At 31.6% G+C, this 17771-nt stretch overlaps 1 protein-coding gene across 1 annotated transcript in view; it reads left to right on the top strand.

The window, feature by feature from the left end:
• LOC143912906 (tachykinin-like peptides receptor 99D) overlaps window positions 1–11925 on the top strand; it is a 212264-nt gene extending 200339 nt beyond the window's left edge. The window contains exons 7-8 of the mRNA XM_077432356.1: window positions 6335–6474; window positions 11330–11925. Coding sequence (XP_077288482.1) covers window positions 6335–6474; window positions 11330–11415 — 226 coding nt within the window. The 3' untranslated portion in view covers window positions 11416–11925. The remainder of the gene's footprint in view (window positions 1–6334; window positions 6475–11329) is intronic.
• Window positions 11926–17771: the final 5846 nt, after the last annotated feature.

Raw genomic sequence — 17771 nt, 5'->3', positions numbered from 1 at the left:
GTACTTTTCAGCTTTCAAATGTCTCTACGTAGTCTTCCAGTTCAAATCAAAAGTCAAAAGTGCGTATTTTTACTTGAGATTTTTTCACACTGTTATTAATATTTTATATCGAGTATATTCTATTGAAACATATTTATTAGAATAGTGTTCTAGCCACATTATTTTTTGTTTTCGTTTAAAAGGGTTAATTGGAAGTGTGCTGAATTTTAAATCGGTAAAATTGCGGGCTAACATCTCGTACTATTATTTACTCGTATTTACAAGAATCTGAATTGAATTAATAGGGATAATATATTAAATTGTCTTTATATGACAATTAAATAAAATTCCACTTAGAAAAATCATATTTCGACTATTCTTCAAAAATTCTATTGATAACTGGCTTACCTCGATAAAATAAACGAATTTTTGTTATTAATCCACAAGAATATATATAAAACGTTCCATACATGAAATTTTAAATTTATATAAATATATATTTTTTATATAAATCTTTTCAATTATAATAATTATAATATGAAATATTTATGTACATACATCGAAATATTTATGTACATACAACATAAAATTGAACAAACAATGAAATCGAATTGTTTGTTCAATTTTATATACACAAAACATTCATTGTAAAATTTGAATCTTTATATAATTTATATATAATAAAATTAATATCTTGTATTAATGTGTATTTATTTTGTTAGATTTGCTTAGTTTGTATTTATTTTTTTAGATTTGATAATAAAACTAATATGCTTATTCAGTTTTAACATTTGTCGCAGTAAATACGAATGAAGATTAAAAATATATAATAGTTATAATTTATCTCGCTCGTAAAGCTACCTTCAGGAGAAGACTTTTTTTAAAGCTTTTAAATGAAAATTAACATAAAAATATAACACCAAGTGATTTAAATACAGATGGAGTTTACCTCGAAAGTAAACCAGCATAACGTTGAGTTTTCATTTAATTACATACATACATACAACTTTAGTTTCGTCAATTAATCCTTATCGTAATTAATTTAACAAATGAATTTCCAGACTGTAAAATGAGCATAAATCATATTTTATATTTTCATCAGAATTTTCATCAGAATTTTCATCGGAAAACCGATTCCAATTCCAATTGGTGAATGAAAAAAGGGAAATTTCAGATTGTTAATGTTTCGCACGGTCGAATTTGAATGCGAAACTCGCACTTTTCAAACACATTGAAAGATCCTTGCGTTTATACGTTTTTGATTCGAATAGTTTTTCGATTATATTCTTTTTTTTCCATATTTTGAGTGACGGAAATACATTCGATATTAAATTTGCGTCGCCGAAACCCGCGCGTGACAAAAATTAATGTCGTGCGAGCTTTTAGTTTCGCGCACGTGTTCTGTTTACATTTTCTCGAAACTCTTTTCGAAAAAATATTTTTCACCTCCATTCGACAGTATCCCTTATCCCCTATGGTTCTGCTTTTATCTGAGGGTGGCATTAGAGTAATCTCAAAACGAATGGGACCATATTCAAATAATTGCGCTTATCGCGAAACCCGCAGGCGCTTCGAAAAAAAAAGAAAAATAGCCCAAGGCGATAGGACCAGAGCAAGGTGCTTGGCCAATGTTGATATTTATTATGGTGATTTGCGGCAAAAGGTCGTGCTCGACACTACATAAAACACGACAGGAAGATCGGTTAAAAAATAGATCATCCTTTCCATATGTCCAGACATATAATAAACGAAACAGGTGATGAGATCGATGAACGTTACCTATAGACAATATTTTTGTATAAAAAAAATCAATCTCATATATATTATCATTAGCAATGGTATGAAGCATTGACAAGTATGTAGTTCAGGTCTAATTGTATATTTCATCATTTATGTAAATAGGCTTAGGTTTAAAATTTTATCTTTGTACAAATATTTAAATCAAATTTTTATCTTTGGTAATCAATCATCATTATATGAGCCATTCAGAAGTAATCCATATATATATATATATATATATATATATATATATATATATATATATATATATATATATATATATATATATATATATATATATATATATATATATATATGTATATTTTTTACAATTTCGCCACAGTGACATTACAGACTAGCTCCAGGTCGTCACTATGGCTAATTTATTACAAGACATGAAAACTCACAATTAACGAGACATCTAAATACATAATTATTACATACATACACATGTAAATCGAAAACTACCTGACATCTATGGTCAGATATTACAAACATCGTATAAATACGATAAATAACATTTTTCATGTAACAATACGAATTTTTACATTCGATAAACAACCACAGAGACATCTATGGTGAGAAATCTGGTGAAACCTGAGATATAACAATAACTCAAGGTTTGCAACAGAAAATTGAAAAGGAAAAGCCAATTTTACAGGAACCGTTTCAATGAAAATCAGAAAAATTGTAAAATTCTGATAAGAAACGATTGACCTCGACATACCAAGGTCTGGCCAACAACGAGACTCTTAGTGGGAATCGAACCTGTGACATCAAGCACGAAAGAATTCAATAATCACCACTAGACGACGTTGCTGGTTAATATATGGAATCAATATACAAATCAAATAATTAAAAAACTTGTTACAAGCTGTATTTTACTGATACTTACATATGTAGTTACAATTATATACTACGTATGTATTTATTAAAGTAATAAAATAGCGAAGGGTTCAAATTTTATTTTTTAAATTAAGTATATTTTATTATAAGTAATGAAATCCAAAGAGTGAATAGCAAGCGGAGATATCTTAGTTAATCTTACAGATCAATATTTTCAAGATGGAAATATTTTGGATGAAAAATAAACTTGTCTGAATTTAGAAGAGGGTAGGTCCTTTTCAAAATTTATGATGAAAAGTTCGTCTGATCCCACCTTTAGTAATCAGGAATTGAATTTGAGCAGCTTATATTATATTTATATGTACGTACTATGTATTTACATAAATCGGGTAACAATTGAAATATACGAATGTGAAATTTAAAAATAATATTATCAAAACTTTAAAATTAACAAAAAAAAATTAATTATGTTGAAATTACAATAATTATATACATATATACATATATGCAATATGTATCGATTGGTTTTCAAATGAAAAACTAACTTAAATTTACTCATGTAGTGACGAAAGAAATAAATTTTTCGTTTTATAATCAATTAATCAGTGCTACGTGATATTAAATATATATTGTTTTTAAATTCTCTCTTAGTTTATATAATATGTTTAATATATAAAAATGTTTGTCTCGTCAAATGAACATGCCTGAATAAGCCGAAATCAATAGGAAAAATAATTTACCGGAGAAAGCTTACACTTAGTCCTGCAAAGCCTCACAGGAATATGATCCATAAATGTGAAATAGTCCGCTTATTCATCAGAGCTTTCATACGAAACACTATTCCATCACTTGCAAGGCTTTAATAACAATTAATACGTGGAAAAGAACGTTTAATAGAAGCTCTCAGTCGATTCACTATATTTCCTGCTTTATGAAATATAAATCAAGTAGGCGACAATTTATTACTACTTCATAACATTTGTTTTTTCCTTTTTCAATTTGTTTTATCCCAACTCATTGCGACATTGGCCATATTGGAAATGTCACTTTCATACGCGTCAGGTTGACGCAACGTAAACAAGCCAATTTGAACGATATATTATTATACTGACCGCTTTGCGCAAGAGTGAACCAAGTTCTGATAATATCACTTCGTTATCTTACAAACCATACGACGTGGAATAACGATCGATATACAGGGTGGGGCGGAAACAATCAGACGATTAGTAACTCCAAAATTAACACTTTACAACAACTTGTATGTATATACATAACCGAATAATTATGTTTTGATTACAATATCAATCAAGTGACATCTATCGGATATAATTCATCATTTATTTCAATATAATCTTTGAACTTTTTGAAGTTTCTGAATAAAAAAAACTGAAATTCTGGAATGGTTTGGTTAAGGCACAACTGAATAGTTGCATAGTTCACAAAAAAACCGCCCGAAAGAAAAACACGGTTTTCGGCTTTTTTACAAATAAAAAGCCGGTTAACCGGTTTCAGAAAATTTAGATTTTTTTTATTTTAAAATTTTTATGTCGAAAAATTGTAAATATATTCTATTATTACAAATAATAAATTTTGTATTATATATTACAGCCGTAAAATGGCAGATTACAAAAATGCACAAAAAATTAGACGATTTAAATAAGCCACAAATTATATAAACCCAATTTGCCGAAATTCTGAAAGGCCTTGTGTAGGTTATTGAAACTACTTTCAATAATATTTTATTGGTTTATGAACTGATCCATTACTAAATCTCAAAGCCACCGCTAAGTGCTGTACCTTATTTTGTTGTTCAAAGAAAAATATGTATTTACGCCTATTCCCCAAGAAAGTTTGGATATACACATTTTTTTGTTGATATTTTATAGAAATTTGAAATTCATAATTGCTAGTTTTGAGGAAAAAAAACATTAATTAAAGAAAGTCTCAAAAAGCCGGTTTTTTGAAGAATGGTCAAAAGCCGGTTTTTCGGTTTCAGTTTAAGCCGGCTTGGAAGCCCTACTGCTGGCCAGACTATGGATTTGTGACTCCAGGTCGATCGTTTCAGAGTTTCCATTCAAATCTCGAGTTTTTAGCAATCTCAGATTTCGCTGAATTGTATAAAATGCTGCAAATTTACAAATTTAAATATAAATGCCTCTGAGGATATTAATTGATACATATTTACTTTGTATAATAAAACTTGTATCAAATGTACAATTTTTCTGGCCAGGTAGGCACATTTGGGGCACCTGTAAATAAAATTCATCTGAAAACTTTCACTGAAATGCTGCTTGGACTTCAAAAAGCTTGAAATAGTCTTCCTGTAAGACCATTTAAAGTAGAAAGTGTACATATACATACATATCTATATGTATATTCATCAACTTCAAACTATCCAGAAATAAAATCTGAGAGAAAATTCGGTGAATTTTAGACAGCTATGCTTAGAAAAGTAATGAACTGTCTAAAAAAATGACAATTTAGCATTTTGCAATAATAATTTGACTGTCGTTAGCTGGTGAATATTTGTTTTTTTAATCAAATTGTTTATTTTCAATAAAGTATTGGTCTGTTTCCCCCCCTCCCCTCCAATCCATTAGCCTTTTTCAAAATACTTTTTTCAGCTTTATAATGAATACATATTATAGTTTTCCGACTGAAAACAAATTGCCTGAAATCCTGAGGGTTGATTTCGGGTCCTAAACTTTGTTTACTTCATCGCAAACTAAATAAACAGACTATCAACTTCAATGTATAAAATTAACCCAAACACAAATTGATCTGCGAAACAGTGGCGTCGGAGATTTTTCGTCTATTTCTTTTTTATATACATATTTACCGTAACTCGTTCATGAGGGTTGCAAACACGAGGTGAAAACCCCAAATTTTCCGCTCACTGTGCCAGAATACAATCTCATTTACTTTCGGCAAACAACCACAGACTATGTATTATACATATATGTAGTACAAAGTTCGGCAAAAGTTACGTTATTATTTAAAAAATATATATACATATGTATTATGATTGGAATTTTATTTAATAACGGAACCGTACAAGATTACAGATCGTATCAAATCTATTCAAGATAACACTGAGCAACAAAAAATCACATTTTTTACTTACTGGAGTGGAAATTAATCATTCTTTACTAAATTTCATTTCCTGCCATTCCTCGTTATGCTAAGTATACAACGTTCCATACTTCTTTGAGTGCATTGGACTTTGTGTAGCAACTTGGCGTTCAATGTCCAAGTTTCACATCCATACGTAATCACTGGCATACATTGATTGAAGATCTTTTTCTTCAGGCAAAGTGGCATTTTTTATTTAAAAACCGCATTTATTCGTCCAAATGCACTCCATCCTAATTTCTCTTCATCTTTACTACCAGACATTTCAATTACTTGACCTAAATATAAATAATTATTTACGACTTCTACTGGTTTATCATCTAATGGAATGCATGCAATAACTATTGAACACTAGTTTGATCTTATCTACGTTAATTTTTAATCCTACTTTTCTACTTTCCCTGTCCAGTTGTGCTAGTCTGTTAAGTAGGTCAGCTGAATTACGAGCTATTAAAACTATATCGTCGAAGGTGGCTCAAGAAGCGACCGTTGATTCTTACTCCGGCTGTGTCCCATTCCAAGTTCCTGAAAATTCTGCATTGAATAACTTGGGCGAGATGGTATCTCCTTATAAATGATGATTTTTTTTGGCTTTCAGATTTCGGCGAGGATTCAAGCAATTTTTTTCGTGGTGTCCTTGCGTCGAAGTGGGACCAGAAACTCTGACCAGACGGGAAGTGCTGACATCTCGCTATTCTTGCTCAGGATCTCCAGACCATCATCGCATAATAAGAAACGGTTAGAAACTGAATCCATATCATTTAATATTCATGTGTCGTATGGGCTGTGGGGTTGGGAAACACGCAACGTTCGAACTTTGCGAAAGTTTGCAACGTCGAATAAAATTGCCCCAGCATTTAGTCCCTTGTAAATGTGATGAAAACTTCGACTTTGTAAATTACGGTCGATCGGAAATACATACACGTGTCTGTATTTATATATAGATATGTACACAAATTTTACATTGTAATAAATACGCTTTCGCGAGGGGTGATTTCGTCAATTTTAGGTGTTCGTGTATTGTTATCGTGCGAAACTTTTGCACCTTGTTAAAACTTTAAAGCACCTTGTTAAAGACAGTGTAATGATGTTCGATAATTTTGTTAAATTGTTCCACGAGTCTATTTCCATCTAATTTATTGTTTGAACACATTGTTATACATACATAGTTCAAATACTGTTGCGTTTCATTGCTTTGTCTAATAATGGTGTTGATGTTTGTATTAAAATAATAAATAAAGATCTAATCTGATAATTACATGGAACTAGCACTGTGTTAAAGGTTTTTTTTCCAAAAATTTGAAATTTGATTTGAACAAAATCGATTTTTCTTAAAAGTTTTTAATAAATTTGTAAGGTAACAGTACCTATCATTCATCGTCACGACTAAAGATTACAATTCCGGTACTACCGAAACCAGTTCTACCAGTTTTTTTATCAAAATTCAAGCTTCGGTACTACCGGTAGTGTCGAAATATAATAATTTATATTTTTCGTTAGTCAAATTGCATTGAATTTAGAAGAAATCGTTGTATAGATCAGTCGAAGAATGAGTCAACACAAAATATCATTTTTGACCTGCTATTCAAAGGAGCCGCTAAGTGTATCATAAATTTAAAATCAAAGTATGCTAAAAATATCGTACTGTAACGTGGGAACATGAGAAAGAGTATCGACTGTCTAATTGCATTCGTGCGTGAACAATAGAGACCCTGGATTAGGCTGACGGGACTCAGTAAGTGCCCGAACAAAGGATACGCTGGAGTTCTCAAATACCTGGGCGAGCGCTTGCGTAAACAATAGACTCGCCAGGGTAGGCCTTTAAGTGCCAATACAATAGACACATTAATGGATCGGGAAAGCTGTCATTTGTTACTTGTCCTTTATAAGGAGGTACACACGGTAGATCAGATTATTCTGGAGTGAACGGTGATTGCGTGTGGACCTCCCGAATCGTTAAATAAATGCCGTGAAGCGGCTTTGGCCTTTCATTTAGATCCTGAACCCACAGCTACGCAACAGTACTAATACCTGAGACTATTTCCGGATACATATAATATCATTATTTTTGAATATGAATAGTAATCATTGTTTTTAATTCAGATGTCGATAGTGACAGGTCATTTTTTAATCACCTTTTTCTTACCAAAAATTTTAAATTATATTTTTTGGTACACAGACATATTATAATATTGACACAATTAAGAATTGTAATACCGGTTTTTAACCTAAAATAACCTTTGGTAATACCGGTATTAAAAATTGAAATACCGATTGTATCGATTTTTTTCAAATTCGTACATATTATTTGTCGAAAACGATATCTCCATGACTAAAAACTACGAAAACGACCAATGCATATATATTTTGCATATATCGTTGTCTGTAAAATTGCTTTGATTTTTACTGTTTTCCGATACATATCGTTAAATACAATGTTCGAGAGCATTTTCGGTATCGCGGCCCCATTTCAATGCGTCTCAAGTTCGCAAAGCTTTTCAATTTTAATTTAAATAAGAAAATGTTTAATATAAAGTACTGATTTTTTTTAATTACGCACATATGTACATACATATATTGAAAATGTGATAAAATATATTATTTGGTACATTTTTCAGTACGATATATACATACAATGATGACACGGACTATTTTTCTAATTAGTGTATGGGAAAAAAATTGTCTTTCTACCACATCTATGTAATTCCCCAGCTGATGGTTGACTCTACGTTTACATCTTGTGTGCGATGATTGGGTATCTGATAAGCCTAAATCGGATTGCAAAAAAAAAACACTCAAAAAACACTATTTTCTACGAAACATTATGATCCTATATACCTGGGACGTACCTACTTCACAGTTTTGTACCAGAATATCCTTATATATTTGAATGTTTGGGTTTGGCGTATTATTCAATAAACATGTTGAAACATACAAGCACTGCTCGGGATATCAGAAGCGATGTTTTTATTTATTAAAAATTAATTAATTAAAAAAAATAACGGTAATAACAGTATCGTTCTTTTTTTCGATAATACTGATATCAGAAATTCCAGTATTTTTGCAATCCCTAGACAAAATACATATGTACATCAAACGCTCCACACTATAATTGATAATGTCCTCATAAAATCATTGAATAGCTTTATTATTTTTAAATTGAAACATTTAAAAATGAAAACCCATTTCGTATTACACCAGTGAGCATATTATCTCTTTCTCCTATATGTGCTTGCAATATACCTCTCTTATATCAATTTAATTGTCTTTTATTCATTGCTCTCCCTCCTAGAGTCATTCCATAATGAAATACATATAACTTAAAACCCTCCCAAAAGAATTCCCAATATAATAGAGCTATAAAATACCACATCGAAATTGGGTCAACCGCATTGGCCTAAAGCAGCCTCAATAGGATAGACAATTCAGACGTTATCTTTTGTTCTTAGATACATATTATATTATATAATATGTATCTACGTACAAAAAGTTGATGAAGTTTTCAATATAAAAACAAACCATTCAACCGCTTTAATTGAGTGCAAATCAAATAATTTAACATTACAGCTATCGCTGTGATGTAACTTTCGTGCAATATTGTTGTTTTTCGTATTTACTATTTCTATTAAATTGTTTTCTCTGGAAACATTGGCATTTCCTTGATTCGCTTCAATATTATGAAAATAAATAAATCGCAAGCACATACTTCGAACACTTTGCTTCCAATAATATTTTTGTTAAGGTTCAAAACACTTGAATTCAATTCGATCACTCAAATTCAGGAGTAATAATGGACTTCGACAAAAACCTTTCCAATAAATACTATACATAGGTATATGTATCTACATAATGTATGGTTTTTACACACATATATTATGTATATTTATTTATAATGTATTATTTATAATGTATATTTGTGTATTATAATTCATTTCGATAATTTCATTATAATTTCTTCCATAAAATACGCGTAATAACTGTTATTTGTAAATTATTTTTTGTGTATTTGTAAATTACATACTTTTATAATAAACGAGTGTTGTGCCCGTTGATATTTCAACGAGTGGTTTTTGACCCGATTTCATGGTGTAAATAAAAACTACATAAAGAATATTAAACACTAATAGAAAAATTTATTATCTAATTACATTAATTTTCAATGGATGGCGCTAATTGCTCGTGAGACTATTTTCCTAGAGGAAATATTGGTAGCAAACAGTATATATACAGGTTTTTTCTTGATTGGCAAGCGTTATCGCCGACACATAGAATAGCGCTATTACATGTACCTACATGTCTTTGTTGTTTTTTTGGATGATGACCAATGTGATACAATTTATCAAAAATTTATCGGTGCTACTTTAGTATGCGGTCTACCTTCACATATCTACTTTAGTATGCGATCTACCTTCATTTTTTTAATTTAATATGCGGTCTCACTGTCTCTGTTCTCGCGTGTAACACTGAGACCAAATAATACCGACCCTAACAACCCAATATTAAATTAATACGGCCAACCTTAACTCAACCTAACCTATCTTGACCTTTAAATAAATAGGTGTCAGTTTTATTTCATCAATATTTTCACAAAAATAAACATATCTTAGCAGCCAACACCTATTTATTTAAGGGTCAGGATAGGTTAGGTTAAATTAAGGTTGGCCCTATTCATTTAAGATTTGGTTAGGAGATATGTATCTGCTGACGATATTTTGATAGAAATGCTTTGACAATAAAAATTGTGATAAACATTTCGTTGCTACAATACAAATATTAAAAAAAATAGTCGACTGCGATTCAAAGGTAGATCGCATGCTAAGGTAGACCGCATACTAAAGTAGCACCAATTTATCTTTAGTCATTAGGGATGTATAGAAATCCTTTGAAACATATTTCAAAGATAATAAATAAACATACATAAACAAGACTCAAGAACACGCTACTATGAACTTAACTATTGGAATATTTTTGAGAATAATTCAAAAACACATTACTACCAAATGAAAGTTTATTTATTAAGACATCTGTTTACCAACAGGTTTCTAGATATTTTAAATTTTGACTCACGGTTTCCAAAAGTCATTGAATACTACATCCACTTTTGTAAAACATTTCAATGAGAATATTATTCCCGTACATTACATTTATCGATTTATTTACAGGTATTGAAAACTCGATGGCTTCGCATCTTCCTAATAGTATTAAATTTAAAAACAAATATTTCTCTGAAACCATTCCTTTATTCCTCATGTTTCTGAAGGTGCAGCTTTCATCTTCTTCAATATCCTCTACATAAAAATTTCACAGCTATATTTATCTAATTATATATTGTAAGAAAAGAGTTCCTTCATAATTAATTCTGCCATTTCGTGTCTTCTGCTGTATTCGTACAGGTAAAATGCATCATTTATGGATATCTTCACATCGCATGGCAAATGTCCACTATGTACTTGTATGAAGCAATCATTATTTATTCGTCTCTATGGATACTTTCGTGCATTATAATTTATGGTTATACTGTGGCGATCGGTCGAATAAAATACTATACAATCGAGCTTAATCAGACATATGTAATATTCACTCGTTGTTCCAGATGCTGAAACCGTTGTAGAACTGGTTCCATGGACCTGTCCACACACCTCAGGAGATGCTTGTAAAAATCGTAAACAGAAAGTGTGAAGATACTTCATTTGAGTCGGCATTTCCAAAATGGTGTCTTCATACAAGTATTGCCGGTCTAAATGTTTATTAAAGCGTAGACAAATGCGCTGACATTAAAACCCACTCGGGAATAACTTGAGTTGCAATGGAAGCAGAATCATAAACACTTATGCAAGACTCATCTTTAATGTTTTCGTACGCAAAGAACCTTTTATCTTTTATTTATAATAATATGTATATAATACACAGTGCCGGTTTTAGGGGGGGCTGGGTCGGGCGGTGCCCGAGGGCACCAAATAAATTAGGGCGCCGCTCGATGTATTAAAGGCGCTTTAAATTTTAAAATTAGAGCGCCAAAAGCCATACAAATTTTTTTTCTAAGGGTGTTTAGAAAAAATGGCCTGAGGGCGCTATTGGGTGTAAGGCCGGCACTGATAATACATATATCAATATGAATGCTATATTTATTACCAAAGACTATTTTTGTTGTATATCTTCATTTAAAATGTAATAAAACTTCACTACTCAATTGCATTTTGATTACCACGCTGTTTTGCTCAATTGAACGAGACATTTCATATACATACATATGTACATTCATATATTGAATTTTCATATTTCGTCTAAAGACCAACGTATTATAGATCAATAAATTCGTCGCAACCTTAGAAAGGTAAAAAATCCCACTTTTGAATATATGACTATTGATCATAATTTAATTATTCAATAATAAGCTATCCATATGTAGCTATTTTTTATATTAACAAATATGTAAATATGTATCATACATACAACTAGCAAATAAATTTGAATATTATCCCCAAGTCAATTGATTTTCAATGATATGCACTTTTTAATGAATAATATATATAATAAATATATGGTTGTGGCTATTTGCAGGTACTATATCTGCGAATTATTGACTATTTGCAGGTACTATATCTGCGACAGGCGCAAAGCTTTCTGCGCATGCGCGTGAACTGTCACTATCAGCGTGTTTACTTCTAAAATTTTGTTTTAAACCTCTTAAAATTTAGTTCGAACCCGTAAAGTGACGTAGAGTAAAAATATAATCCAAATTAGTTTATATTATTAATTCAATCAAGTCTAGTATATATTAAATGTAAGAAATTATAATCGGATTATAAGTTCGCAGATGGCAGAAGGCTTTGCGCCTGTCGCAGATATAGTACCTGCAAATAGCCACAGCCTAAATATATAGTTATTTAAGCCTATCAGTGTTATTAATATACTTCAGGGAAACGAGGTTAAAATTCGGATGTGAGCAACCCATGACTTTATCTATGTATTTGAGGAATATAAGAAGGTCAAAAAACAAAATTTGATAATTAAACATACATACACATTCACACATACCGGTTATGGGTGCATTTTCGATACAAATTGGGCGCAAATGTATGCAAACTTGCATAAGACAAAAGTTCTACTTCCGGTTGTCAGATTTTGTCCGAAACTTTTTTATTACTTATAATCAATATAATTATTATACACATAAAATATCAAGAAAATAAAAATAATTTAAAAAGTCTTAATAAAATAATGAAATATTGTTTTAAAAAAAAAATACTACTTCCGGTTTACGAATTCTGACCAAAACCTTACCAACTCTAAGTTAGTACATAAAGAATACAAATATAAATTTTCAACTTGACAAGATCAGGGGTGTGGAAAGAATCGTAGTCACAACATTTTTGACTTTTCAAAGAGGAAAAATCCCACTTCCAGTTTATTAAATTTAGCGATTTTTTTTTTTATTTTCATACAAGAATAATACTTGGATTTTTTCGTGAAGCGCACACGTGCTTGAAGGGTCGAAAAAAATAGTGGAAGAAAAATCGAACAAGAGTAAGCTGCCACCAAATTTTATACATAACTTGGTATTCAGCTTAAACTGATAGATATGAAATTTCAGTTCAATAAACCAAAAGTTTTCCGAGAAAAACGTAAAAAACCTCGGTTCTTTATAGTAAAAGTACTACTTACGGCTTACGAAAAAATATTTAAAAAATATTATAATAAATATATGTAGATAAAGTAAAAAATCAGTCCGATTTGATTAGCAGCTTGGGAGATAATTGAATTCAAAAATTTAAAAAAAAGATGATACCTATAAGTGGAGGTACCATTTCCAGTCAACTTAAAAACTTGAAAAAAATTAACGTCATATCGATCAGAATTTCAGTAACCGATACTAAGTTTCAGTTCAATAGGACAAAAAAAAACAGTGTTCAAAAAATCCCCAAAATACACAGACACCCACACAGATACACACAAATTTTTCTAGATCATAAAAAAACGTGATCAGTGATCGATTCTGAGTTGGAATCAGTCAAAATCTCGAGTTCGAATTTTCGCATGATCACAAAACTTCATCTATTGTTACTACGTACATAGATAAAATAAATAAAAAAACAATTATTGTTTCAAACAACACTTTGGTTCAAAATACTGTAACGTAGAGATTAGATGGGTAGCGCTCGTGGACCGATGGCTTATGAGTAGTCACCGGAGCCTGAGAGGGCCGTGTATTGTTCAAAGGTTGTAAATGCATTGTTAAAGGTTTGCCGAACAATGGATAGCACGGTGACTATCTTATCTCTACTTATGAGCGCTAATCACCTGATCTCTCGTTCGCGCCAAAATGTCCTCGCCGAATGAATAAGCCGTATTTAACGGCCAAAGGGATCGACCAATAGTTGTGGAGCCCAAACGGGTATAAATATGGGGCGCTCTCGGCTTGTAAACCATTCCGACTTGGAGCACCGACGAGAGCAGACCAATAAACCGCTACTACAACTCCTGCGTCTTTCTCTCCGATTCTGGAAGCCCCCACTTCACGTCCACGCAACAATACTTAAAAAAAACTCTAACAGTATAAAATATACCCTGTACAATTTGATTTATTATTTCTTTACGAGCATTAGTTGCAGCATTGATAATGCCGGTTAATCGCAAGAGAAACGAGAGCAGAACCACGGCGAACAATGATACGACTACCACAGACAACAGACCGCCAGCATACAACCGTACATGTATTTAATAATTTTATTTAATTTTCATAATAGAATGAAACGACTAACAAAAATCAACTCTAGAAAGTAGCAAGCAGCCAACAAGAACATTATGAATGAAAATCTTAAAAAAATAACCAATTAATGATGTATGGTACTGTGGCGGCTCGCTATACGACATGGTCGAGTTTGGTTACCCCAGTTATGGGGGATGAACGAATGAGACGACTGGCATGTTAATGCACGTGTTTTATTTGTGACAGCTGAAGGCAGAGTGAGTAGCCGCTCTCCGAACCCAGCCGAGTTGGTCCCCACTCGCAGGAAGGTAACCAAACTCGACCATGTCGTATAGCGAGCCGCCACAGTACTAACAAAATATATGACTGTAGACTAGTACGAAGATTCAAATTTGACATTCATCCTGTGTACATATCTCTGTAGTATACTTATGACTATAATTTGTGTTCAGGTTCGGTGAGGATCCCACTCCAAGCTCAGGGATCGACGGTGAGATGGACGAGGCGACCGCCATCTTGACCATTGAGGGAAGACGGCAGCTGCAGAAACGGATCTCCGTCTGCAACTTCACCAACTGGAGGCCCTGCCCCACTCCCCCATCATCGTCGAACCTGGCTCTGACCATCGCCATCGGCTACATCCACAGCACCCAGACGAGTAGTCACCTTCGACAAGAAAATCGGCGTAGTCATCTAGTTACAACGCATCACTGTCTATTTTTCCTATTTAACTACATATATAATCCTAAGCATCTATGAATACTAAAATTGATATTCCATTCAACATCTGTATGTATGTATGTATGTACTTCCTTACAAACCAATGTAAATAAATACACCATATTTTAAATAAAATTGTAAAAGATACAATAAGTCGGACACTGACGAAGAGATTTATCTGCGGGTAGATTGATTATTTACATACTATACCTCTAGAAATTTTTTGAGTATTTGTTTATTTATTTCTTAGCAACGAAGAGCATATGGCCAACCAGCAGTATGGCTCGGTTTTTGTGTTTATGTTTAGCACCGAGAGATTACCAAGTTTGATCCCGTGCTAATCTTTAATAATACTGTTGGTTAGACTTCAAGTTGATCGTTTCTTATCAGAGTTTGCCAATTTATCTGATTTTCATTGTTGAAACAGATCCTCAAATTGGCAAAAATCATACTATCCGCTGTCACAAATATCTGAATTTGATTTATGTACAATATATATATATATATATATATATATATATATATATATATATATATATATATATATATATATATATATATATATATTTTTTTTTTTTTTTTTTTTTGTTATTGTTACAATCAATATACACTCGTCATTACAGATCGCTCCAATGCGACGAGTGTACGATAACGGTCAAAAATACAATAATACATATACAATCAGAAATCAGAATACATAGCATATAACAATTAATCAGTACAGAAATAATAATCATAGAGACATCTATGGATTATTTTTAGATTTTTGTGTACAATTATTATTACAATTTTTATACATATAATAAACGGGTCTACGTGACGAGACAGAATGTTAAATTACAGAAAACACAAATATCGGAAGGCAAGGATCGAAAATCGAAAGATCAAAAAAAAATGGAGCATGGTAAACGGTACATACTCACTTAATTTGCGCGAGCAGGATACAACAGGAACAAGAGGAACAGGCTTTTCCTCCCGTATTAATGTGCGCGCGCAGAATAAGGGAGGAAAAGCCTGTTCCTCTTGTTCCTGTTGTATCCTGCTCGCGCAAATTAAGTGAGTATGTACCGTTTACCATGCACCATTTTTTTTTTTTTTTTGATCTTTCGACTTAAGATCTTTCGATTTTCGATCTTTGCCTTCCGATATTTGCGTTTTCTGTAATTTAACATTCTGTCTCGTCACGGAGACCGATAATAAACACGAAATTATAGAGATTTCAGTTTACTGTGCATAATTTTTACAAATTATACACACAGATTTTGTGACAACAGGAAATGATCTAATACCAATTTTCAGGAACCATTTCAACAATGATCAGATAAAATTGGCAAACTCTGATAGACAAACGATCGATTTGGAGTCACAAAACCCCCAAACCTAACCAGCAGTTTGACAACGACTCGAACCTTCGACCTCAGTGGTGCTAAATATGTACGCTACCATTAAACCAAACTGCTGACTATATAAAAATTTATGTTTTAAGTCTAAATCCATGATGACTCAACGGATTAATTAAATGTTTATTTCGTGTTCTTCAGCCTCTCGTAATACAGTGATTTATGTAATAAAAAATGCTGCAATGTTTTTAATTAATTATCTAATTGGGGTCTACCTGTCAGGCCTTCCTGGTATATATATCTATGTGAAAAATAAAATAAAAATTTGTAATGATTTCATATTTCGAGTATTTCGAGGCCTAAAAATATTATTAAATAATGGATTACACACAGTTCTTTCTTAGTATAATATGAACAAACAGTTTATGTATAACGAAAAATATAATTCGTAGCCCAAGACACTACAAGAGACTTTTGTCTGTTGACGAATCTCTCCGTCGGTGCGCATCTTAAGCATAGGCTGAACGAGTTTGAACTCAATTCACGTAAAATATATGTATAAATATAGTTTTATAATTGATCTATTACAATTAGGCAGATCAAGGACTATATATTGTTGTATGCTAAAATATTTGTATATAAAAATGTGAATTTAATTTAACGAATGAGTCAAACTCTTAGCGTAAACACATATTTTTATAGTAGTAAAAATACTATTATATATGATACAATGTACCATTCAACGAGTATATTCAATCCATGACCAAGCAAACTGCTTTCTTTTGTAAATATATTTTCATTGAGCTCGCTCAACTTTCGTATATACGTATGTATGTTCGTTGATTTTGCAGCAGATTTAAACTACCATAAAGTTCAGTGTTCTAATGATTAGTAACTATTAAAATTAATTGGATGTAACTTTCGCTTTATTGATATTAAAGAGCAGAACCATTTGTACTTCCCTGAGCTCTTCATAGTCATTCCCTATTAGAGCTATCAATTTCAAATTAAATTTGTAATGTTTGTCTATGAGAATATTAATAAATTTTGTATTATAAATACATATATTATATATTATTTTTAATCGATGTTGACAGTTGAAATATTCCATTTTAATATTCAATTACGTAAATTGATTTAATGAATGTTCTAAATATAACAAAATGTATTTACTGTAATATCATATACAGTTCAAACTGAAAGATTAGCTAAGATTCTATTATAAATAGAAATAAATTGAATCTTGTGATATAAAATACGACGAT

This window comes from Arctopsyche grandis, chromosome 6 (assembly GCF_051622035.1).
Source record: "Arctopsyche grandis isolate Sample6627 chromosome 6, ASM5162203v2, whole genome shotgun sequence".
NCBI classification, from domain to species: Eukaryota; Metazoa; Arthropoda; class Insecta; order Trichoptera; family Hydropsychidae; genus Arctopsyche; species Arctopsyche grandis.
This window is presented reverse-complemented; position numbering and strand designations above follow the sequence as displayed.